The following is a 26403-nucleotide window of genomic DNA, read 5'->3' on the forward strand; positions in this document are numbered from 1 at the left end:
TGTTATCATTTACTCACCCTCACATTGTTCCAAACCAACAAGAACTTCCTTCTTCAGTTGATCACAAAAGAAGATATTTTGAAGAGTTCCTGGTAGCCATTGTCTTCCATAGCAGGAAAAAATACTATGGAAGTCAATGGCTAAATGTAACTGTTTGGCTTTCTACATTCTTCAGAATATCTTATTTTGTGTTAGAAGTAAGAAACTTATACAGGTTTGTAACGACATGAGGGTGAGTAAATGATGACAAAATGTTCATTTTCAATGAACTGTCCCTTTAAAGCAGCAGAGCTTTTATTTGGATTTCATAGGGCTTAGCCTATAAGACGACAAAAACATGCAAGGGAACGTGGAGAAACATTGAAGTTGATTATCAATAAACACAAACTGATAAATGTATGAAGTTTGGAGCTGGTCTTCCTGGTTAACCATCATAGTTAAGACGTTTTTATTTAATAACACATTAAAAATTATGATTTAATTTTAATTATACTGGTCTTCCCACCAAGCTTCTTAGCTTTTAACAGCAAGAATCTCATTCTCAACCAGATTCAATCAAGACAAGCATGCAATGAAATTTTTTTTGTAAACGAGCATTAAAAATTCAACATAAGCCAGTGACTAGCAAGACTGTAGAAATACATTTTCATTAACTGTGTCTGTGTATTTTGTAGAGCTTTTATTACTATGATTTCTGAATCAGATTGTGAGAAATCCCAGTGGCACCCTGTTGCCCTATTTCACCAGGAGGTAGTTAGATCAGCAAAAAATACTCACCCACATAGAAAATCCTATAATAAAAACTTACATTTATGCATTTGGCAGATGCTTTTATTCAAAGTGACTTACATTACATTCAGGGTTCATTCCTTTTTCAGGAAACAAACCCGTGATTTGACTGTTTGAGTTACAGTAGCATGAAGCATATGAATCCAGATCCTACCCTGATATTTACCTTTAAATTATTCAGGGCCTCCCTTTTATGCTGTCAAGATAAAATGAAATTTGTTGACTTTGTTGTCACTGCTGGTTACCATCTAACTGAGCTGATTCTGCAAGACTGAGTGTATCACATCAGATTTAGTGACCCTGCATTTATATCCCAACCGGTGTACAATGACCAAAACTGAAATCAATATAGTGAAATATTCATGTTTTCTGACTTGCTGGTGTTAATGGTATATTTTGCCAACCAGCTGTACCATAACTAGACAGGAAGCCATTTTGTTTTAGCCGTTTTATTGGCGGTGTTAAGGACTGGTGGGTGGTGTGCAGCAGAGAGGACGTGACATTGTCCCTGCAATAAAACTGTCCTCACAATACACTGCAGGCGTAGTCGTACCCACGCAGTGATCGGAATACAAACACGACTTAGCCATTTATGCATTTAGCTGTACACGCATGCTTTTCTTTAATATGTCACAAAGTATCTTTAATTTACTCTGCTGCTGATACTGTTGTTTAATAAATAATAAAAAAGTTTCAGCAATGATATGAAACCTTCAAACTCATAAAAATGCTGTGAGGTTCTTCTTAAATGTGTGGTAGCAAACACTGCTATAGTTAATTAAAAAAAATATTAGTTATATTACTTTTTTAAATGTGCATGAAATATGCCTCTTGCAATTTTTTTACTTTTCTTTTTTTCATTTTAAGTAATAATAATTAAATAAGCAGCAAATCAGCATATTAGAATGATTTCTGAAGGATCATGTGACACTGAAGAATGGAGAAATAATGCTGAAAATTCAGCTTTGAATCACATAAATAAATTATATTTTAAAATGTATTATTATTATTATTATTATTATTATTTTTAATTATCTGACAGATAAATTGCACACATTCATAATCTTCAAGAACTCAATGAATTGCTCAAATGGACAGATATTATTAAGAGATGACAAAATTTCATTAGCATGATTGTTGCTACTGAATCATGTGCCATGCAACCAATACTATTCCTAGTGATAATTGTTGCAAAACATGGTTTGTTTTATATTTAATTACATTAAATTGATAATTTTATTAAATTCTATCTCAAATATGGCTAAAACATAATTACTGGATTACATTTTACATCATGTCATGTTCTTAAATATGTCGTATCAAATGTAAATAAAAATAATAATTTAAAATAATTCTGACAGATAAATTTCCCCCATTCATAAGATTCAAGAACTCACTGAATTGCTCAAGTGGACAGATATTATAAAGAGATAAGATTTAGTTAGGATGATTGTTGCTATCAAATCACGTGCCATGCACCCCATAATAATAATAATAATAATAATAATAATAATAATAATAAAAACTTTTTAAAATGTGCATGAAATATGCATCTTTGTTTTTGTTTTGTTTTTATTCTGACAGATACATTTCCCACATTCATAAGTTTCAAGAACGCACTGAATTGCTCAAGTGGTGCTTTCCTTGGAATGAATGCGTGTCAGTTTCAGTTTTTTCTTACTTTGATTTATTTACCCACACTGCGATTGGGGAAAAAAGCCCTTGGCAGGGATGGAGCAATAGTGAGTATGCTTATGATGCGATAGCGAGCGTGTACGAGTGTGTGGCAGGGAGAATCAAGAGGAATAAGTGTGCAGCTGTAGGGGGAGGGTCAGGAAAGTGCAATCAGAGGGGGATGGGGAGAGAGACAGACCTCCACAGGGAAAGTGGGAGCGCTGGGGGAGGGGAGGTTAATAAGTTGTCACCGGAAAAGGACGTTTAAAAAACGTATCCCCTTCCAAGCAGGTGACCAGGACCTTCGCCAGTAGATATGACAGGCTCTCGGAAACGCGCATCCGAATCTATGTCGGGTTTTCTCAGGATAATGCGGTGTAAAATCAGGTGCGGGGGTAATGCAGAAATGTCAGAATCTTGCTTCCCTGCCGTTGGCCCATCTGCGCTGAGGATGGCCACTGGCCACAGGCATCAGAAGTCCTTACAGCATAAAACAACAACCTTTAGCCTCCTCATAATACTGCATTAGTTTCTGTTGACAAACATGAGGAGAAGTGGTGGAAAATGTGATCATATTTCCAAAGTGGAAGTAAATCGCATTCCCGCTCTAACCCATGGATTCTTTCGATATACAATGCCACATTTTGAGATTGTATATACATGAGGCACTGTGTTCAGTCTTTTATCATGTCTAGCAACACCAAATGATCTGCGATCCATCGTGAAACTGAGAGAGAAAATCCAATGCAGAAAATCCCCCCCAAAAAAGGAAAGATATTATAAAGAGAGTTTTGCTTTTGAATCGTGTGCCATGCAACCAAAATTATTCCTAGCAAAGTTATAGTTCTTGAAAAACATAGTTTATTTAATATTTATTTAATCACACTAAATTGATCATTTTATTAAATTCTACCTTAATTATGGCTAAAAATAAACATTGCATTAAATTTTGCATCATGTCTGGCGACACCAAATGATGTTCATTTCTCCAAAGGCCATGTAATGAAAAAATTGTGGCTGTAAAAACAAAAAACAGGCAATAACTGTGTATAATAGATGAGGAAGATGCAGTATAGTGTGTGTGTGTGTGTGTGTGTGTGTGTTTTGTGTTTTCTTTTAGTGGTGCATGACGTTCTCTCCTTTCCACCCAAGGGACGAGGTTATCCCCAGTTCAGTTGTGCTATAAACCGAGGCTAATAAGAAGAAACTAAGTAGACAGATGATTGTCAAAGAACTGAAATTATATATATGTTCATTCAAAGGACCTCTATGCCTTACAAATCAATTGAGGCAAATCTAAAAATTGATCAAGGGCTACTGATAGTGCCACACAAGTCTTCATTAAAAAAGACAAATAACCTAAAGTTTAAAAATATTTCTAGAGTTTAAATGAACAAAATATTAGACTTTACCAAGCAGAATGCAGTAAGATTTGAAAATGTAAAAATTTGAATGCAAAAATTCTGACATTAGAATTAGAACATCAGAATATGTTTGATGCTTCTTAAAAGTGCTCTAAATTCTAAAGAAAAATCTGGAGCAAAGACATGACACTTAAATAGAACTGTAAAAAAATACATAATGTAAAAAATATTAAGACATGACAAGATTATGATTACCATGATTGTTGCTGTTGATATGTCATGCAACAAATATTATTTTAGCAAAGTGATGGTTCTTCCAAAAATATGGCTTGTTTTTTGATAAGTTACTTTAAATTGATAGTTTTATCAAATGCCATTCTTAATTATGGCAATGCAATATCTAATATATTTTATATACTCATACATATTTAAATACTTAACTGAAAAATAAAAGCTTGCATGCCACAAAAGCTGTGTCCAAGAGCAGGAAGTCTTTAAAACATGTCAACTCGGGTAAAATGTTAATAATTTCCATGCCCATTTTGAGCTTTAATAAGGAAGCAAATCATGAAAAAATATTTATGATATTGACATTCATGTCAATAAAATCAGTCATGTTAATAAGATCGTGAATTCTGCCCGCAGCTCCGAAGAAACTTAAGTACTTCTTAGAAACATACAAAAACACGCCATGTTTGTGGGGCGATTGGGACTAACACCTCGACCCCTTACTGGCGCTGATAAAACCGCTTCCTGTATCCCATTGGAATAGCTACTGTCTTTTCACATTAGTCAATAATGACTCGGGTATGAAAATAACTATCTGGTTCAAATGACAGCAAGCCACTGGAGAATGAACAACAAACTTGCTGACTCATTCACAGCCCGCAATTTAAAGCATAAATCCACCCTGTAACTTTTAAATCATGGCAATTCCTGCCAATCTATTGGAATTACCCATAAGGCCGGTATTTTGTGGGCATGACTAAAAGGTATCAAATTAGCGCTGGTGAGAAAGGTAAAAGTGTGATTCAGTCTAAATGAAATCTAAAGCCAACCTGACCTCAGTCTCACTTGCTTGATGTCGATGCTTGACTTTGCTTGCCAAAATGATCCTGTCATGTTATGAAATTTCCATTACGTGGTGTGAATAATGTACCACAGATGGTACATATATTATCATGTATGATGCACAACAGATGTCCTTGCACGTGTATCAATTAGTACTTTAACAAGGACTAAGCAAAATGTGAGTGAAAATAAAGTTCAGCAGAAGGTCATATGAACATAAGTGGATTGCTAGTTAAGGTCTTTGTGTATGAGTAAATATTTCAAAAATGCCTTTTTTCCATTTGTGTGTAGTTCCTTTAAAGCCAAAAAAGTGAAGGAAAATGGATCAATAAAAGAATGGATCAATACTAGTGATGTTATTGACAGGACCTCCCCCTTCAAATTCTTTAGTGATTACCAAGACTGTTAATGGAGAAGCAACCAAACGCAACAACAAAAAACATCCAATTACTTCAGTGGTCGCCCACCCATATGTTAAGACCGATTAAAGGAACAGTCCATCCATAAATTAAATGTCAAAATCATTTTCTCACCCTAATGTCATTTTAATCCTATCTGACTGACATTCTTCCACAGAACACACTGTAAATTGTGAAGAATGTGTTCGTCTCTCTGAATCCATATAGGAGCTTTGTGTGAGGAACAGACTAAAAATTAGGTCAAGATTTGGAGTAATGATTTTTATTATACATCTATAATGCTTTTTTGTGCTTTTTAAGTTTAAAAGCATTAGTCCTTTAAAAGCATCAGCAAAGAGTAACCAGCATATCAGTACAAAAATCCAATCAATCAGAGTGATTAGTGCAAAACAAATTATAAACAAAGTCCAACTGGTTTGGAATGTTTAAGGTTGAGTAAATTATAACAGATAAGATTTTTCATTTTTGGATAAACAATTTCTTGGATGCAAGTATGTGTCCAACACTTATTTTGAGAAACTAACGAGGAGCATGGCTCCTACACTAAAAAATGCTGGGTTATTTTTTTTTTTAGCCCAAATGCTGGGTTCAGCCTGTTGGGTCATTTTATTGGGTTGTTTTTAATATTTTTACCCAGGTGCTGGGTATTTTTTCTGTAACTAAGTAGCTGGGTCATTTTAAACGCTGTGTTATTTTTTTCCCTTCCCAACTTCTGGGTTGAGCCTGTCTCCTACGAAACAACCCAGCTGCTGAGTTACAGTCAGATCACGGGCTTTTTGAGTCCTCTAGGAGAGAGTGGTTCTCAGTGCTGCCACCCATTTGGTGCACTTCTTCAGCGAAATAAAGGTTTATATACATTTTATTTCATTTATAAATTATATTATTTTACACAACGCAACATTGGGACCAGATGTTAGTCAGCTGTGTCAGCAGCGGTCACATCACATAATGGAAACGCCTTTTGCCTCGCATAACATAAATTTATTTTATTTATTATACAGTAGTACTGAGTTTAAGTTAATCTGATGTTAATATATGTTCTCTAATCTCAGTACTGTTTGTTTATGGGCAGGTTTCACCGGCTCAGATTTCGGCGACACTTCGGCATGCGAATTGGCACTATTCCAGTAAAAAAGCAATTACAGAGAACGGTTGAATACACTTTACTTAAAATGCTATTTTAAATGTTACTTTTTTTTATTTCTAATGGTTGTTAAACGAGTTGAAATGTATGTAATATTATAAACTATGCTGTATTATTAACCCAAATAAATTAAATTTGTCTTGTATTTTGTCCATGGGTGTTCTTGCTTAAAGGGGTCCTATTATGCTTTTTCACTTTTTAAATTTCAGTCAGTGTGTAGTGTGTATGTTTGGGCATGAAAAAGTCCACTCCAATGGAAGATATTTCGTTTTTTAAAAAAATCCCTTTTTAAGAACTACAACGAACAGCTTGTTTGGACTACAGCGTTGTTTTCCGGGTTTTGTGATGTCACAAATCAGCCCATTAGAATATCAGTAAAATAAATCCCGCCTACTGAAATTTGAATGTTTGGGGGGTGGGGAGGGGCGAGGTCGTGTTGAGTGCATCAGACAAGATGATGACGAAGTGCTGCTGTAACATCAAGTTATTACACATGCACCTGAATAATTATGTATGTAAATATGTATGTTACAATTATGAAAACATTTTTATTTACATTTAGCAGATGCTTTTATCCAAAGCGACTTACGATGCATTCAGGTTATACATTTTATTACCAGTATGTGTGTTCCTTGGGAATTGAACCCATGACCTTTTGCGCTGCTAACGCAATGCCCTACCACTGAGCCACAGGAACTTTTTTTATAAATTACTGACAGTACAATACTGGACAATGATGTAATCTGCAGAATTTACACTTCAATTATGAGATTACAGTGTTTCCCATACATGGATTTATTTGTGGTGCCCTCCACAATATCAAAATTGAACGGCACAAATAAATTTTCCAAAAGGCTTTGACTTTGTTGAATAAACATGAGCACGGCACAATTCAGAATCAAAAGTGTTTTTATATCACTGTATTTCTGAAGGACATCAAATGTCTACAGAAGATTTTGGATATCATTTTCATTTCATCTTGCATGTTATGTCTGATAAAGCAGTGTTTGTGAGCAGAGCGCTGCTTTGTGTACAGCAGTTACCGGGTAAACCTCGATCTCTACCACTCCAACAGTGCCTCCTGCTGGCAGATAATTAATTTGCATATATATGCCGCCACAAATAGAGTGTAAGTCTATGGGAAACACTGGACTACGGTATAAATAAATTCAACTGTATAACAGTTTCACTGCAATTCATGTTATAATGTTATAATTAAACAACAATAAACATAATACATATTACTGTTGCACTTATCTCTACATAATAATAATAATACAGTTATTTTTAAGCGGTTGTTGACATCCTATCTAAAACATGATTTAGCCAAAAAAAAGAATAAAAAAAAAATAACTTTACCACTCTATTATGTCCTGCAATATCAATGCGTGCAAAGTTTCTGCGCGATCCTCTTGTTCAATATTCTCGGAGTCTGAATCCGGCTCAAACTGATATGGCAATATTGACGCCATCTATAACCATAACGGAGCAGACGGAACTTGCTGCTTTGGCAAGGGTCGGGGCAGTACTGAAACACCATCTAAGCTGTTCGCCAATCACAATGCACTGGGACAGCTAACCAAAAATATTTTTTTTTTTCGGAAGGCTGACCTTCATCAAACCAAGAACTAATCGAGCCGTTTGGACAAGGCTGGGGAGAAAGGTATTGTAATAATGTAAATTATGTGAAAAATAATGCATTTTTCGAACCACCAATGATGAGAGCATGTTCTAGTACACCCCCAAAACAAAATCAAGACTTCGTAAAAGAGCATAATAGGACCCCTTTAATAATAAATGTTCATTTATTGATTATTGCTGTTGCCTCTAGTAATTCTGTGTGTGATTTTTAATTTCCAGCCCATTTTAAGCCAGCAATATAATAATTTTTAAACAATAGTTTACTTAAATAAAACAAACTAGCATGGTGGGTAAAAACATTTAACCCAACCAGCTGAGTCAAAATAACCCAGCATGTGTTCTGTCCAATATTTACCCAGTGCTGGGTTGCCAAATAACCCAAGTTGGGTTGTTTTTAACCCAGCATTTTTTTTAGAGTGTATACATCTTAAATTTTAATACTGAAGTACCTTGACTGTGTTTCCTGCACTGCATAGCAACAAGTAATTGTTTTAGCTGGATTGTATTTTTTTCAGTCTGAATTTAATGTTATGAGAGAGATACAGATGTTAGCGTGATAGATAGAAAGCCAGCTGTCTATTGCGTTGTCCTCACAAATATACAGTGCATTGTTGCCCTATTCGCAAACAAATGACTCATTTGAGTAATTGTGATTGGTCTGAATTGGTCAGCAAAAATAAAAACTCATCCGTTAAAATCAGCCTAATGAGTCACCCAGCGAATCAGCGGAATTACTTGTAGTTTAAAATACACAATCTATTATCAATTTTAAAAGTATATATTAAAATGTTTTTTTTTTTTTTTTAAATGTGTAAGTTTAATATAGTTACGTTGAATTATTAATGAAGCACTAATAGAACTGTTCATGAAATCATTAAAAAAAGCAAACATTTGCGTGATTCAGAATGGTTCTTAAGATTCCCGTCGCCAATGGTCAGTGAATGCGATGACCTACAGGGGTCCCTGGGTAATTCACAAATCCCCTTCTGAGCATGTTTTATATATTTTTGAAGACAACCAGACATAAAAATTGTAAATGCTTAAATGTAAAAATATCAGTAATCCATGACAAATGTAAATCTGCTCAAATTAAAATGTTACAACTGTAACATGTCCAGCAATTTTACAGTTATTGTGATGTATCATATTAGTTAGATGTGACTTATACAGTACTACTACATAAAAACACGCTAGCAGATGTCTTCACGTCTTGTAGAAATGTCCAAGAATGGTCTCAGATCTTTCATGCAGGATTAAAGTGGCATTTAAAACCATGAGGAAACTGCTGCTTCAGGTATTAACAAAATAATTCACTTCAATATGAAAAGCTCAGCCTGAGGTTTTCCGGTCCTAAACTACAGTTAGCATGTATAGTCTGCACCCATGGCCACATTTCTGCTGAATCTGGTTGTAGTTTGCTAGGAATCCTCTGACAAGAGTCCTTCAACTAGACCTAATTATTTAACCATTCCAACTGTCACAGTCGCTTTTTGCCAGAATCAGTTACAAATCACTAACAAATTCATAAAAACTGTGCATCTTAAGTGAAACATTTTGCCTTCAGTTTAACCTCTGAAAATCCTTACAACACTACCTTCTGCTGAGCTTTGTAAAAGCAAAAAGAGCTAACCAAATCAGTTTAGGCTCCCGGCCCAAGTGTCAGTGCTCAAAATTCATTTTATACTATTAGAAAGCAGTTCTACCCCATTCCCTCGCGTCAGCAAATCTACCCGGCGTTCATTTAGTGCAATAACCCCACAACTGAATCTTTAAACCTTCATTTATCTCCTAACAAAATGTCTTTATGATGCATCTCATTTATCTTTCATCTGCTACAGTACCTGTGGCCACCACTGCTCATTCCTTTCTCTACTCTTTATGTCCTCGTCCAATTCCCCCTATCAGAGATTTGGGAAATTTCCACTTCTCTCTTTAACCCTACTGCAGTTTCATTGGCTGCCACTGTACCTGCAGTGCTTCATTCTTCCAGTTTGGACACAGCCACCGCCTCCCTTCCATCCGTGACCTATCGTGACCTGTCTGTTGCATCTGTCATTGGGCAGCGGCCAACTTCACATACGTAGCCGTATATATTCCGCTCTCCCTCTCTCTGCCAATTATTATCTACCTGTTCCGGCCCCGTCGGCTGACAAGACACCTACTGAGTTCACTTTCCCCATGAGCTCAGCTCTTGCTGCAGTCAGCTGTAGCGTTGCTCGCTGCTTATCATTCTGATACTTTCTCTGTGTGTCGCGTCGGCTACCGGGGTTCCCTGCTTCTATCCCATCTGTCCAGAGAATTAATCCCCCACACGCTCAAAAAAAAAACCCCTATTCTGAGTATCTAACAGGTTTGCAACTGATCAACTGGAAGAAGTCACAAATCAGCCGTTTTGATACATTATATTAGGCCGAAGTGATCTAGAACATATTTTTGGCAATCAAATGTGATTCTTATGCACTAATACAGTGCTCATCTTTTAAGTTCGTTATATTATTATGCTTCCTGTGGCAAACCCTGGTAAGTGACATATTCACTTGACCATTCTAATGAAAACACTAAATAATCATTTGCAACCAAATTGATTATCTACAGATATGCATTAATTATTGTTGCTTGGTCATATAAACAAATGCTAACATCAAAAGGAAGTGATTTTTGTTCCATTTTGATCATTCATTTTTTATTTAATTTTTTAGGAGCTAATATATTATGAATGAAGTTATAGATCAAAGTGTGCCATTTAAGTTCATAACCTGTCTATGGTCATACTTGCAGCTGAATTATATTGTATGGGCTCTATTAGCACTCGTTTAGTATCAATTAGCACAATGTGTCTGACCTCTCCTTTTCTGGACAAAACTGGGCAAGATACAGTATGTGATGCCACATAATCTTTGTCTTCCTGGCACTTCTGAGTAAGTTAGGTTGCCAACTTTCCAGTAAGACCACACCTGTGGTTTATTACTATCACAAATTATTTTATGGACATTTTTATGCCATCTTCTCAAGAAATATTGTGAATTTCATCACTTGACAAGACAACAGTCAGGGGTTCCAGCACACATTAACTGGGGTCCTAATTTATTTGACTTATTCATTTGCATACATTTTTCATGTTTTTTTTGCTTGCTTGTTTGTTTGTTTATTAATTTTGATGCACTCAACATCAAACAAACGTGTTTTTTTCCACATTTTCTCACTCATTCATTAGCCAGCTAACTGAAATATGCATATCATGTGGAAAACCATGTCCTACATTCAACTGATTTGAGAAAAGTTCATACTGAGCATTTTCAGTATTCTCAAGCATTTCAATATTTCAGCATGGAGCTTAAACTAACATCTTGGCATATCTTATAATTTTGAGTCTGCGAACATGACTTATTCTTAAAAGGGATTGTTCACTCAAAAATGCTAATTCTGTCATCATTTACTTGTGACTTTTTTTTCTGTGGTACATTAAAGAAGATTGTGAGAAATGTTTCAGTGTTTCTTGACCATACAGTAAGAACTGACCAAACAGTTTTCAGCAAAACTGTTTTGGTCAGTTCTTTAAAATATCATCTTTTGTGCTCAACAGAAAAAAGACAGTCACATAGGTTTGGAATGAGTAAATGATGATCCCTTTATCATACCTAATTTTGAAGGCACAACAAAAGTTGTTTCACACTCCACAATGCACAGCTCGCTGCTTATCATATCATTTACATTAGAAGTCTTAAATATGACTTTCCCGCTGAAGCCTGTTAGCTAAGAGGCAGAGAAAGAAAGAGAGAGAGGCCGAGAGACACAGACATTCAACCTTGCCTCTCTCAAGGACATCACAGGGCACAGTGAAGCACAGCAATACATTGTGCATGTTTAGTATCAGGACTTGGAATCATTTTGTTACACTATACACTCTAATAATATATACTTCATGCATGCTTGCTCTGTCACTAACGCTGACATGAACCATATCCGCTTTTCAAAAGACACCGTCATCACATCACTATTTTGTTGTAGACCGTAAGATATATTATTGTATCTCAAACATATAATATGTGTGTTCCTGTGGCTCAGTGGTAGAGCATTGCGTTAGCAGTGCAAAAGGTTGTGGGTTTGATTCCCAGAAAACACACATACTGGTAAAAAATAAATATATATATATATATATATATATATATATAGCCTGAATGCACTGTAAATTGCTTTGGATAAAAGCGTAGTGTAAATGCATTAATGTAAATATTAGATGAGACCGAGGCTAGTCGTCACCTGTCTTACTCTAGTGAATATTTCTTAGGGTAGATTTATTTTCTCAAGTCAGTTTCAGTATAGACTGCTGATGCTTTAAAGTCTTGGCTTCCAAAAAGCTATTGAACATTTCCTCTGCTAAGAAAAAGGTTCAATGAAGACACATTGACCTTCTGTATTAGAGCAGGCGTCTTTTCGCAGTAGAAGGGGCAAGTTGTCACAATATAACATGACATTATAGCGTATTATTATTTTTTTGGCAATATTTAAAGCGTTTAAGAATTACAAAATGCAAAACCATGAATGTAACATGATAAAAGGTGTAAAAAATATGATTTTGACCAACAAACAGCCTATTGTGTAAAATAAATTCTAGGTGTTTGAAACCAAAGTAAAAATTTGTTTAATTGTACTTTGGACTCAAAACTTTATAGGTATTGCTCTTCTCCTGTGTGACAACTAGCCCCGGTCTCCACAGGCCTATTATCCGAATGATCTGTCATTGATATTCTGGTCCATTTTCGTTAGGTCCCTTCTGGACGTTGCCAGTGCAATCGTAAGAAATTAAGTGTGCTAATTATCGGAACGAGGCTGCTATGTGGACGTCTTCATCTGAGTCATAAATCTAGAGTCTTTATAATGTGAAATGTTGCCACTGTTGCAACATAATGCATCCCCACCCGGCTTTCATGAGAAATACTTCAGGCTGCAAGCATCCATTCAGTCACACTCGTTCATTTAATGTCAGATCTCTCCCCTTTACAAATGAAACCTAATATTGAAAGGGGCAAGGTCAATGAATTCCGTCTGATTTATCCTTGCTCGTCCCTGCTATGCATAGACACGCTCGCCCTGCGCACGCCCACAGTCCAAGTAACCCCTGCACTTCCCTCACCGCGCGACCAATACGTCACAGTGATGTTGACGATTACGTAAAATGTGATTATTGCCCAATAATGTCGCATCTGATTCGCGTTAAGCCAATAACACCTTTAGAAGCAAGACCAATGAAATATATGTTTAAAAGCACTGTGGCAGCAGCGTACAGTGAGTGCGCGCATCACGTACAACTGCGAATTCTCCAAATCTAGTTATCTGTAGATTACATTTCTACGCTGCGTCTGATAAGCAAAGGCTGATATCAGATGCTCCGGGTCTCCGGGGGAATAAGGGAAGTCTTGGACTGATTCCGGTCCGAAGGACTTTTAGGATGAAGCGGATGAAGAAGACGCGCGTCTTAGGGTTGGGTTGTGAAGTTGCTGATATTCAGTATATAGGCCTATATATTTTTTTACAAACATGTTAATGTACATATCTCTCTTACGCCCCCCCCCCACCTCCCTCCCCCTTTTCGCTCCCTAGCAAGCGCACCACACGCGCATACACTGATGAGTGCAGTGCACTGGGTTCAGGCGTTTCCTTTACGATATTTCATTGATCTCCAGCGACGGAAAATTCGTGGAGGCTGGGCGACGCATTAAAGCCTCAAGGCCCACCTTCGATATTATTAAAAAAAAAAAAAAAAAAAGACTAAATAAGCAATTAAGTCGCTATACCGTCGCGACTACAAATAGAAATACTTTGGCGGCCATGTTGCATTCGTTTAGCTCAACTGGGCGATGCATGCAACAATATTACACCCTTTCATATTTAACATCGCGGCTAAGAACGGAACAAAGCGTGCTGCAATAATCGCACATCCCACCCAACGATCCAAACGCGTCCGACGAAGATGTACATTAGCATCCAGAATGGAGCTTTAGTGGAGATGCTTAAAATTTCCCGGTGCAAAATCTAAGAAAGTTAATATGGTTCCGAACAAGGCACGGGTGAATGTTATTTTCGTTTTAACAAAAAAAAAAAAAAAAAAAAAAAATTGGTGTTAATAATTAATGATGCGGTGATCACAGAATTAGATATTGGGATGGTGCGTATTAGTGTAAGGATGCTGGCTAACTATCCGCAGCTGACTTGTATCAAAGGTGGTCTGTGTGCATGCATGCTAATGTAGGGGGCTCATTGCGCGAATTACGCCATATAACCCGATTTGATCGATAAATCGATCCATAGCACATGGAACGGCGCGCGCGTGTGAGCCGCTATTAAAAACGGTAATATACGCGCGATGTGGCAGACGCTTACATTTGTGATTGCGTGAGGAAAAAAAATCGGAAAATGTATGAAAACCGTACTTATGCCCATAAATGCTCAGCTGTGAGCGAGCAGCAGTGAGATGTCAGCTGCTGACGCCCGGTTGCGGTGAGGAGACGGAGGAAATGGGAGGAGATGAAGGATAAAGCATCAGGAATACAGACTTACACTTCGTAGTTCCTGCGTGCGATCCTTCATTTTTCCCCGCCGTGCTGGCCAAAAATATCGCTTGAGATGTCCGCTGCGTTCGTGGATTTATTATTAGCGAATGTCTGGCTCCTATTTAACACACAACAAAATTATATCATTAAAAAAAAAAGCGCCGCTCTTCCCCCTCCCCACTAATTCACTCCACTCCCCTTTCCCCTTCCCTGCTTCTGTGATGGTGTGTCCTCCGTGGCGGTGCAGTGATGCCCCGCAGCGCGCTCTGACTCCAGCACACGAATGCGATTCCGAACGCGGTTACTGATGCTGCAAAAAAAAAAAAAAAAAAAAAAAAAAAAAAAGGGAGAGGTGGGGGGAGGGGAGCGATGCAGAGGGCTGGAGCGCTTCTGCGCATGCGCCGCCGTCTCACCTTACCTGCCGCCCCTCCCCCATTCCGCTCGCTTGCTGTACAGCGCGTCTCCGCAGCGTTCTCCATGATAACTAGGGAACTGTAGTTTGTTTAAGAGCAGGAAATGATCGAAATGATCGTTGCGGAATTATTTAATTCTTAAAGAATTACGGGGTAGGTCGCAACTTTAATCTAAAGCCATTATGAACCTTTACAGTCGGGTTTTTTTTATTTTTTTTTTATTTTATTTTTTTTTTATTCACCATTAGAGGTGTGAGGTAGCCTACCTGATTTTTCCTCAGATCCCAAATGCCACAGTTATGATGTGTACAAAAGAGACATGTACACTAACACAGTCGATACCTCAATCTACAATGTAAATATTGCAGATAAAATGAGTGTCCAGGTGTTTAAAGGAAACATGAATTGCAACCAGTTTACTATAATGATGTATTTCCAAAAGAAACTTAAAGGTGCACGAAGCGATTTTTGTTAAACGATGTTGATATTTGAAAGCACCAAAACACAGACAAAATGCTGCACGTTTCTTTGTGAAATTGAAATATAACACTGTAATAATATACTAATATAGCACTGGCATATTATTGCTCTTTTTTTGGTTTTGATTGCTTCTGTTGTCCTCATTTGTAAGTCGCTTCGGATAAAAGTGTCTGCTGAATAACAAAATTGAAATATAATGTAAATGTAAAATACAAAACTAGATTAAAATTTTAAAACAAGCCCCAAATCGAATAAATAAGTAACACAAATAAAATAAATCTCTTCATATTAACAAAATAAGGCTTTGTCTGTGCTCTTTGCATTGAAAATTAGAGGCAACCACTGCATTTTAATCATGATCCAAACAAAGATGCTGCATACATGCAACATGAGCAGTTTTTAATCTAAAGTAGATTGTAAAATTTAGAAATTTGAAGGAAAAACAAAATGATTTGACTATTGGAATCAATTTTCAACCGGCTTGCGGTTAATCGTTACATCCCTACAACCCTGGCATAACGACGATCGCAGAAACAAGAGAAGATGACACACAAGCATATTCAAACAAAAGCCAACATGGACAAGTTGTGTGAAACAATGCAAAATCAACGTTACTCCCCTATCAAGAAGAAACAACGTGACCTCGGCATCTGCTTCCAGGTCTTCTCACTCTTTGGAAAGCTGCTCCGATATTTACGCTGGTCCTACCTCTTGCCTGGTCATATCCCTTCTTTTTAATGTTTTGTTTCTCCAATATTTTCCTCTTTTTTGTCTTCCAATTCTCTCTATCTAGTCGATCTGCTAATATCTGTCTGTGCACTCAAATTGAGTGCTCTCTTCTCTCTATCATAACAAGACATGCCTCTTACTGCTGATTGGCTACAAGTGTGTTTTGGGACTCGGTCCGACACTGCGGTCAAAACTGTTTTTTCAGAAATTGCTTAGTGCAACTTTAATGTTTAATGAGAAAAAAATGTAAAGTGGGACTTAAATTTATCTGTTGGGAATGAACCCTTTTCACAAGACTGTGATGATGCGTTTAACTGTCATCAGCATCATAAATATAAATTCATTCACACATTCATTTTTTTCCTTTTATTGAAAGTCATAAAAACACTGTCATGGAGGTTTTCTTTTGCTATTTGATCAAATGGGAATATAAATATAAATATATTTGTGGTACTTTCCCTTTCACTTCTTTTCAAGTTAACCCAACTATGATAACTTCTGCTGCTGAGATCCCAGAAATGTGAAAATGGTCCATTAGGGATGAGCAATATTTTACTTTTAAGTGCCAAGGTAAATTTTGTTGATATCAATACCAATAAATGTATTAAGTGAATTTGTTTTGTGATTTCTGAAGATATAAATGGCCAATTATAGCCATTTAATATTATGTTTGAGCAAGATTTTTTTTCATAGATTATATGCATCTTCATGCTAAATTAATAAAATGTATTACAATAAAAAACTTGATATTTAGAATTTTCTTATGTGATATGTAAAGATTAATTCTCTCTAGACAGCATCAGTATAAATATTAATATATAGATTTTAAATTATGTTAAATTTAAAAAATGAAGACCGCAGGATCAGGACAAGGAACATGCATTATGAAAGTAAATAGGGTCACTTTTAATTTCATTCTGACTTTAAAGCATGCATAATATATGTGTTTGGATGTTCAAAGCTTACAGATAGTTTAACTGTTGAGGTCCCGGTTGAGCAGGAATGTAGCATTGGCAGTTTGGTTATCTGTTGGTCTTGTTTTGAACTACTTGAAACATCTCCCAGAGGGAAGATTCTGGAGCAAATTATCTGGATGTGTGGGATCTTCAATATATCTTTGTGCCCCAGTTCCCTGTCTTGACCCCGCAGAGCTCAGAAATGTAAACAGTGGGAACTGGTTTAAAGGATATATGGTCAAGAATAAAACACCTTTTTGTAATCCCATTATCAAATGGCTCTAAATCAGACAAAGACATCCCACTCTACGATAAAGATATACTGTACATAAAACACTTTTGTCCATGTGCAATTAAATTAATTTGACATGTTTTTATATATATATTCAATTGCTTCAGTAAAAAGAGATTCACGCAACATGCAAAAAATATTGTTAAATGCCATTGCACAGTGACATTAATGGCTTTAAATATGTTCATCATCATGAGTCATCTGTGCTCATTCAGTTGGTGGTTCAACAATAACACATTATTGACCACAAGGCTTTTAATTTATAAATCCCACTAACAGCACAAACACACAAACCAGCTTTTGGAAGGTTTGGGCCTAAATTATTGAACACAGCGGAAGGCTTTCAGGAGATACTGCATGTGTAAAGCATGTGCTGTTCTACAGGGGGCGCTGTTTGGCTCAGAAAACCTGCAATCACATGATATTTTTGGCTTGCGAGAAATATTTATCGATTTAATCTGTATCAAAGTGTGTCAGTCTGTGTAATGTATTACATCTAAAGAATTGTTACAGTTAGTTTACTAACACTTAACCACCAGTTGACAGGTAGCGTGCTTTCTACGTGCTGTTCGCTTTTACCGACATTCCTTGGTAGTGTCTCATTTTAATGAAAACATCAATGAATGAATACATGTAATATAATCAAGTGTGTTTTTACTATTTCATGATTCCTCAGAACCTGTTTTATCTTTTCCCTGCTATTTTTCTTACATTAGTTTAATTGTTATTATTCCTCACAAATTTAAGACCTCATTTCATTGAGTGAAAAAAACAGCCACCAACCAAAATCTGACTGAAGTGAGCACTAGACACAACAATAATTAATTTTTTTAAAGAAAGTTTTATTGCATCTGAAAGCTTTTTTATTTTTAATCAGAAATTGTATACATATGAAATTATAAAACAAATGAAGAATACTTTTTGAGTACAGATAAAAGTATATATATATATATAAAGTCAGATAAAATTTTAGGTGTTTATTGAAATAAGGTTTTTTTTTTTTTTTTTTTTTGGTCTAGAAATAAGTCAATGATATTTGATTTATGGTAACTGTTTTCAATGTGTATCTTTGCAAAAATCTCAAATGTCTTCTATTAGAAGGCCCTTCATCAGTATTTTACATTATCTTTACATTCTGCATTTGTTGTACTATTACAGAAAAGGGACATTTCTTCCAAAATCCTTCGTTTTTTTAAATGAAATGGGCTGTTCTCCAAAGGGCTGGATATATTTTAGAGTACCGTCACCACCCGGCGTAGGAGCGTATTTCTCACAGACAGACCCTGTAAGACTTGGGCCACACGTTGCAGTATAGGAGATCAAAAGAGAGCCGTGGTTTAATTTAAACGATGACTGTACATTGGTTCCTTTGTTTGGGACGAGAGAACCCTTTCCTAATAGATCATCATCATACCGGTTGTCGCGGTCCCACACCTCAAATCGCAAGAGCCTGTAAGACAAGTATAGACATAATATGAAGTACAAACAGATTTTTTTTTTTTAATTTAAAGTTCAACCACGTTTCCATTTAACGAAACTAAGATTACGTTTTGTGAACATAACCACTTACGTTCTTTGAGTCAGATCCACAGTTTGAAGATTTATGTTGTAGTTCCACTGAGGAAAGTCGTTGTTCCAAATCACAGAGGTCTCAAACGCTTTGCTTCCATAGAACACTTTCACATAACCATCGGTTTTAGTGAAATAGTCTCCCCATAATCCCTTAGCACTCAACACGGTCACGATCAACGTGGCCACTCCTGGCTTACTCGGGCAGCAGTTGCTATCAACACTTTGATGACCGTTGCATTTGCATGCACAGTTATTGGCACGATGGCCCACTTTGCAGCTGGAGGGGCAAGCAGTAGATATGGCGCTTTTTGTGATGTACTTGCTGATGGCCGCTTGAAGGCCGGCTCGTCTAGCTGGGTCGTTTTTCACCAGCATATGTAATGAGCTCAAGGTGTAGGAAACCACTCCAGGAATTTTCTTCAGTGACTTGAGCCACACGTCATAACCATTAATGTTGCTTGGAGTGAAGAGGATGTCTTGCTGCTCACCGTTGCCGCCCAGTATTTCAGTGACTCGGTTGGAGAAGTAGCCGCTGAAGCTGTTGCCCCTCTCCAGTTGATTTTTTTTGCTTTTGCAGTAGCTTGCCTGCCCACTCACCTCCACGCCCTTGATGACAACGGACGCCTCCGCCGATAGGCAGTTGCTCACATCATGTACCGACAGACCCTTCATGGAAACCTGGCAGGTCTTCACAGCGGTGGTTGAACGTACGTGGCCACCAAGGTCGACTCTCCGCAAGAAGTGTGTCCCGTAGATCGAGATGAAATGGTTGTACGCGCTTTCTGACTGGCTGTCGTATTTCGCAGGAAGTAAAGTGATGGATTTCAAAAATTCTTTGGTCACTGGAGGTTCAGCCTGAAGACGAAACCTGTGAAAGAAAGACTTTATTGGGTTTTCATGCTTCAGTGTCAGTCCAAACCCCAGACTAATGTAATCCTGGGATATCTGGTAACGCATTTCATTTTGTTCAATATGGACGCCTGCTTCTGCCGTAGATAAAAACAAAAAAACAGGTAATTGTGACTTTATAGAGATTTATAGTCAGATTAGAAGACATACTGCTTTTTTTGGCAGATCAAAACAAGGCTGTGAGGAATAGATTTACAGTTTTTACAGTGGCATGCGCTGTATAAAGCTCTACACTCTCAGAAAAAAGGTACAAAAGCTTTTTTAAAGATATACCTTTGTACTTAAATGGTACATTTTGGTACCTACAGTGAACATATTAGTACCTAAAGTGCACATTTTGAAAAGGTACCACCCCAGTGCAGCTTTTGTACCTTTTTCTGTGTGTAGATCATATAATTTTTACTGTTGTTTCAAAAAGTTTTTTTTCCCATATGTAGTTAAACAATCCATTACACACTACTTCTATCACAGCCTTGTTTTAATTCCTGACAAAAATTAAATGCTACACTTGCTAAGGTCTAGATCTTGAAATATGCAGCTTTTTCTCTAATAACTGTTAAATAAAATCTCATAATTGTGACTTTATATATCTAACAATTGCAACTTTTTAGTAGTTAAGTTTTCAAATTTCACAGTGCACATTTGTAAACCCTAATGTAATGATTTGCATATTATTCATGAGGTCAATAAATCTGATGAAATACATTAGAATACTTTTTGTATGTTCATCACTCCAGTTTGAACTGTATTTGCAACATTTTGAAAAATTTTCTGCCAGTGTTGAAACAAAACATCACACATCAAAGTCTCTATAAGTATCGTGCTCATGAAAATTTAAGGAGCCAATCATTTACCAATCATAGAGTTTCACCTCACAATTTAAAGTTGGCATCTTAAAAGTGTGTGTTTTTTTAAGTGTTTTATGCTTTACCCAGCATTTAAGCATTCACCTTAATCTGGGGTTTAAAAGGACCCTGGGAATTTTTCTTATTAGACCAGAGATCTCCAAACACCCATTAACCATTTACATTTAAAACTGTTTTCTCAGTAGACAACATCCATACACTCTTAGAAATAATGGTTCCAAAGTTTTTTGTTGTTGTTGTTGTTTTCAAGTGATGCAGTAGAAAAAAAGAAAAAAAAATTGGTTCCCCAAAGAACTTTTCAGTGAAAGAAACATTTTTTTCTCAGTGTGAAGAACATTTTAATTTCTAAAGAACCTTTTCCTACTGTTTATTCTTAAAAATAAAGGCTCTTTATTGGTTCTTTAAAGAACCTTTAACATCTATGAAAGCTTTTATTGTACTAAAGGTTCTTTGCAGTGGAGAAAGATTCTTTAGAATATTAAAATGTTTGTCACTAAAATATTTTAAGAACTGTTTGCTGAAAATTTTTTTGGGAACCCAAAGGCATTGCTGTGAAAACCCCCTTTTGGATGCTTTATTTCTGAGAGTCTAAAGAACCTTTACATTTACATTTATATTTAGTCATTTAGCAGACGCTTTTATCCATAGCGACTTACAAATGAGGACAATGGAAGCAATCAAAATCAACAAAAGAGCAATGATATACAGGTGCTCTCTCTCTCTCTCTCTCTCTCTCTCTCTCTCTCTCTCTCTATATATATATATACTTTTACAATGTAATGCTTCCAAAGATGTTAAAGGTTCTTCATAGAACTATAAAGAACCTTTATTTTTAAGAGTGTAGTTAAAAATAAACAATTGCAAGAGGCATAAAAATCACATATATACATATACCAGGACTTACGAGTAGAAGCGACAAGAGAAAGAGTGGCTTGTGAAGGAGTACTTGTCTTGAGCTGAGAGACTTTTGGCAAACTTGGCCGAACGCGAATGAGTGCCACCAACAGCCACACTTGCCACCATGGGCACACTCAGCCCAATCTTCCAGCTGGAAGTGGTGGAACTGGTGGTGTCCTTAAGAACCGAGTTGGCCGATTCATATATCTTGGCGCTGAGGCTTCGTTGGCACTGCACCTTGACCCGCCAGTCGACCACCGAAGCTGGTAACTTCTGCTTTTCGTTGAGCAGTTTGTTCTCACACAGAGTGCAGTTGCCATGCTCTCCTCCGCTCAAGTAGGTCTGCACATCCACCACAAACGCTCCGCTGGTCTTCATTCGCACAATGTCAAAGCCTTCCCCCACCAAATTATGCCCGGGTACGAAGGGTAGCTTTTGGCACTCGGTGCTGGGGACCGTTTCGCAACAGAGGGCAATGGGAAGACAGAGGAGCAACAGCAGGGGAGCCATTTGCAACTGGAGGCTGAACGAGAGTGAGAAAACGAGTAGAATAAAGAGGAATTTTAATTATAAGACTCTGATTAAATAAGCCGTTTTTATGAATAAGCAAGAACTACATGTAAAATGTCTTAATGTCTTTGCATTATATAACAAAATTTCCAATCAAATGGCAAAAAAAGAAAGAAAAAGCAAACATATTTCTCAAGTATTTCACCATATAGAAAGAGAGCTGAGAAGAACTTCTGTTTCTCTCTAATATTACTTTATTAGATATTCAACCCTCCTTTATGAATGCTGGTATGATTGCTGCGACTTTTTCAAGTACAAAATGATGCTGCATTAAAGCCACTAGATATTTGCAGTGCAACAAATATATTACTTCTACATTATTGCAGTCTCCATCACTGAACTACACCAAAAAAAAAACATCCTGCTTTTCACAGGCTTCACAGATAATTAAGCAATAACTATGTCAAATACCAATTCTGGTGTTCTGCTTGCATAAACAGTTACTAAATTTTAAAATTCTCTGTTTTTACATGACATCCAAAGGAGTAAAAATCATGAAATCAACTCTACAAAATGTAATCTTCAGATTTTAGGGAAGCTGGAAATAAAAAGGGTTGAAAAATGATCATAAACATATAGCATCTCCCAACTATGATGCAAGTAAAAAATGCATAGGGATCTGTCATAAAAATGCCTACTTAATAAACAGGCACTCTTTAGCCGCCCCAAAACACATTCCCCTTTCTATATTTTCAATTTAATTCCAATTAATTTCAAAGACTAAAGACAGGGATAATAAAATTAGAATGCTTAACGTTAAGACAACAGAGAGAGGTGAAACCTTCACATCAAATAAATGAATAAGATGCAGCTTCTCAAAGTATCTGATAAATTAAAAACACTGTTTTAAAAAGTTGAGGATTTTCATTCATTCAACACTGTATCGCACAGACAGAAAGACATTTATATATTTACAGTCAAATTAATTATGAACAATTCATAAAATGACTATTGAATCAAATAATAAACCAAGCATGCTGATATTTACCTAGTTGAGACGTTTTTCTTAACAGCTTTGGTATGGAAGTGCGGATGACTCTGTTAAATAACACCAATGTTAGAAAAAACAAGAAAACGGGAACAAAAAGAGCAGATTCAGAAACACTAGTTATATGTTACCTTCATAGTGTTCCTGTGACTCAGTGGCAGAGCTTGGTGTTAGCAGTGCAAAAGGTTGTGGGTTCAATTCCCAGAGAACACACATACTGACAAAAATATGTATAGCCTGAATGCACTGTAAGTTGCTTTGGATAAAATCATCTGCTAAATGCATAAATGTTCACACTCTCCTCCCGAAGCATTAAGACAAAGACACTTTTTAATTTTTTTTTCTTTTCATTTTGTATAACTTCATGGGTATCAATAAACATTTTTGCTTATATAGTTAAAAGAATTCTGAAAATATCTGACTCTAGACTTATTTACACCCAAGCCATCCATTAACACGCGGTCAATAAAATCAAAAATACTTTTGTAGTTTCACTTCACTATTACTACTGTGTTTTTTCCTGATGGATGTTTCATTTTGTGCTGCAACATCAGAATAACCGAAACTGTTTTAGTATGAGATGCAATAATAAAACATAACTGCATCCTAGCTGTAACAGTAGGCAGGAGAGAACCCTCTTTTAAAGATATGGTTTGTATTGCAGCCTGTGTTTCTCAATGGCAACGAGGCGCACTTACTGCAAATGAATCATGACATATAGTCTTCTACTAGTGAAGCTCACACTGCAGGGTCATACTAATCAAGATTTGATATCAGTCTTGATTCAGTCTTCTGTCTGCTGTGCTTAATGCATTAAATTGCAGACTGTTGACCTCCGCACTGGCTGCGATTGGCATCTCTGGATCTGTGCTTGATTGATTCTTATCTTACTTGGATGAAAATTCCTATCGAGTCAATTGGAAAGGGTCAGTCTCTGTACTCTGTGCTCTCAGGGATTTTAGAGGAACGAAACAACCACTTACACTGTATTTTTGAACCTCATAATAACTGTGCAAATTTACTAGTAAACATTTTTGAATCTCAGTGAATGGGATCGATACAATTATTGTTGTGGAGATTTGGGCTTTGTTCTGCATTTCTCTCCCGTTTAAAGAAACAGTTCACCTAAAAAAGAAAATTTGCTAAAAAATGCACTCAGGCCATTCAAGAGTTTGTTTCTTCATCAGAACAGATTTGGAAAAAAAATTGCATTATGTTACTTGCTAATCAGTTGATCCTCTGCAGCGCAATCTGCAAGTAATTCACACAACCACAGCACATCAACCAATGTTTAGCAAGTGATGCAAAACTGTGCTTAATCTGTGCATATTTCTCTCCTGATTCAGACAAGACAACTTTTTCACTGGAGAAAGCAATATAATGGAGATTCTTGTCGTAGGCAGAAGCAAGAGTTTAAAAAACATGCAGCTTTTCACTTCACCAGATGAAAACTGATGGTCTGGAGTGGTGTAAGTTACTTGTGGATTATTATGATGTTTTTATCAGCTGTTTAGACTGTCATTCTGAGGACACCTATTTACTGCAGAGGATTCACTAGTGAGCAAGTGATTTAATGCTAAATTACTCCAGATCTGTTCTGATTAAGAAACTCAATCCATGTCTTGGATGACCGGAGGATGAATAAATGTTTATTTTTGGTTCAACTATTCCCTTAAGGATGTTATTATACCAAGAGCTTTGTGTATTCTTAAAGGACTTCAGTTGATGCAAGTATTTAACATAACAGCATTCCCCCAAAAAATACACTCTAAAAACTGCTGGGTTGAAAACAACCCAATTTGGGTTATTTTGGCAACAAGTTGGGTTATGTTTAACCCAGCGTGCTGGGTTGCTTTTTTTAAGGTTTTAAAATTACTACATTGCTAGGCTAAAATGAACGCAAATCGAGCTAGGCATTAAACCTACAAATCTTGTTCATTTTTAAAATCACTTTTACACACAAATAATAACTATCAAAAGGTAAATATTTATTAAAACAGTCAAAAAGTAACATGCATGTAAGAAGAAATGCATTAACAGCTACAGAGTTTATAAATAAAGCATTGGACATTTGTTGAATATAACTTTTAAGATAAAATTTGACTTTTTTGGTAAATTTTATATATTGTAGAAAATATACAAAAACACTATTATACAATAACTGTACAATTAGTTAAGTTCTTTACAAACTATTCTGGCATGACAGTACACAAATAAACTGATATTACAACATTTAACAGACGCATGCATGAGTGAAAGAATGTAAACTCAATTTCTACTAAACAACACAGAACAAGCATTTAACATTTTGTTTTTACAAATTATACACTTACAGTTTGTTTCATAGTCCATGAATACAGATCATGCATCACTGTCAACTTTTATGATCTCTTTAGCATAATTCATGTAGTCATGAAGAAGCCCCATCAGCACAGCATGTGACATCTTCTACATCATCCAGGGCAGTGTCCTCCTTTAAAACCACTGCTGCATCAGTTTAGAGGAAATAACATTCTCTTCTTTGACCAGCATTCATCCCAGTCACCGCCTGCTCTTCATCAGTGGCCTAAAAAGAGAAAAACATTTGAAAAAAGAAAACATTTAATTAAACTCTATCCATTTTCAGATAGAGGTGTATTCACATCAGTAAGGATAGGTAAATAGTCTGTTTTATAATTTTAACACTTTGTGTGGTTGTTTAATGTCTCTGTCTACCATAGCGCTCTAGAATGCTATAATGGCAGCTCTAGTGTGAGGGCATGTGATATTGTTTGAATAAATATATTGCTTTCAGAAAGCTACTTCTTTACTGAAACATTAAAACTGAGATGACATTCACATACCTCACAAAATTTCATGTACGTGGAGGGCTGCTCTTCAAAGGGTTAGTTCACCAAAAAATGAAAATGGTCATAATTTACTCTCCCCCATGTTGTTCCAGACCCATACAAACTCTGCTAATTTTTGGAACACAAATAAATATATTTAATATTCTCTTAATTTTTGTCCTCCGTTGCTAGTCTGGGAGACCAATATTTTCTTTTGAACAGACATGTTCGCTGTCATATAATTTAAGAT

General features: G+C 36.4%; 2 protein-coding genes across 2 annotated transcripts in view; both read right to left on the minus strand.

Annotated features, from left to right (window-relative positions):
- The window catches only part of stx1b (syntaxin 1B), a 44008-nt gene extending 29206 nt beyond the window's left edge, over window positions 1-14802 (minus strand). The window contains exon 1 of the mRNA XM_042745631.1: window positions 14661-14802. Coding sequence (XP_042601565.1) covers window positions 14661-14690 — 30 coding nt within the window. The 5' untranslated portion in view covers window positions 14691-14802. The remainder of the gene's footprint in view (window positions 1-14660) is intronic.
- Window positions 14803-18536: 3734 nt separating this feature from the next.
- On the minus strand, window positions 18537-23474 carry LOC109061179 (perforin-1-like). The gene is made up of 4 exons (XM_042745625.1): window positions 23326-23474; window positions 21775-22290; window positions 19094-19963; window positions 18537-18973 (listed from the first exon to the last, which is right to left on the minus strand). The coding sequence occupies exons 2-4, from the start codon at window positions 22275-22277 to the stop codon at window positions 18676-18678; spliced, it is 1671 nt and encodes a 556-aa protein (XP_042601559.1). The 5' UTR covers window positions 22278-22290; window positions 23326-23474; the 3' UTR covers window positions 18537-18675.
- Between the last annotated feature and the right edge of the window lie 2929 nt (window positions 23475-26403).

This window comes from Cyprinus carpio, chromosome B19, assembly GCF_018340385.1.
Source record: "Cyprinus carpio isolate SPL01 chromosome B19, ASM1834038v1, whole genome shotgun sequence".
Lineage (NCBI taxonomy): Eukaryota > Metazoa > Chordata > Actinopteri > Cypriniformes > Cyprinidae > Cyprinus > Cyprinus carpio.

What these genes read in the sequence shown, in the direction of transcription:
- LOC109061179 (XM_042745625.1), bottom strand. Translation starts at nt 22,277, where the DNA reads ATGGCTCCCCTGCTGTTGCTCCTCTGTCTTCCCATTGCCCTCTGTTGC. An exon ending in TTCTCTTGTCGCTTCTACTC is followed by an intron (nt 19,964 to 21,774) that starts GTAAGTCCTGGT and finishes TTTCTTTCACAG; the next exon opens with GTTTCGTCTTCAGGCTGAAC. An exon ending in GTGGATCTGACTCAAAGAAC is followed by an intron (nt 18,974 to 19,093) that starts GTAAGTGGTTAT and finishes CTTGTCTTACAG; the next exon opens with GCTCTTGCGATTTGAGGTGT.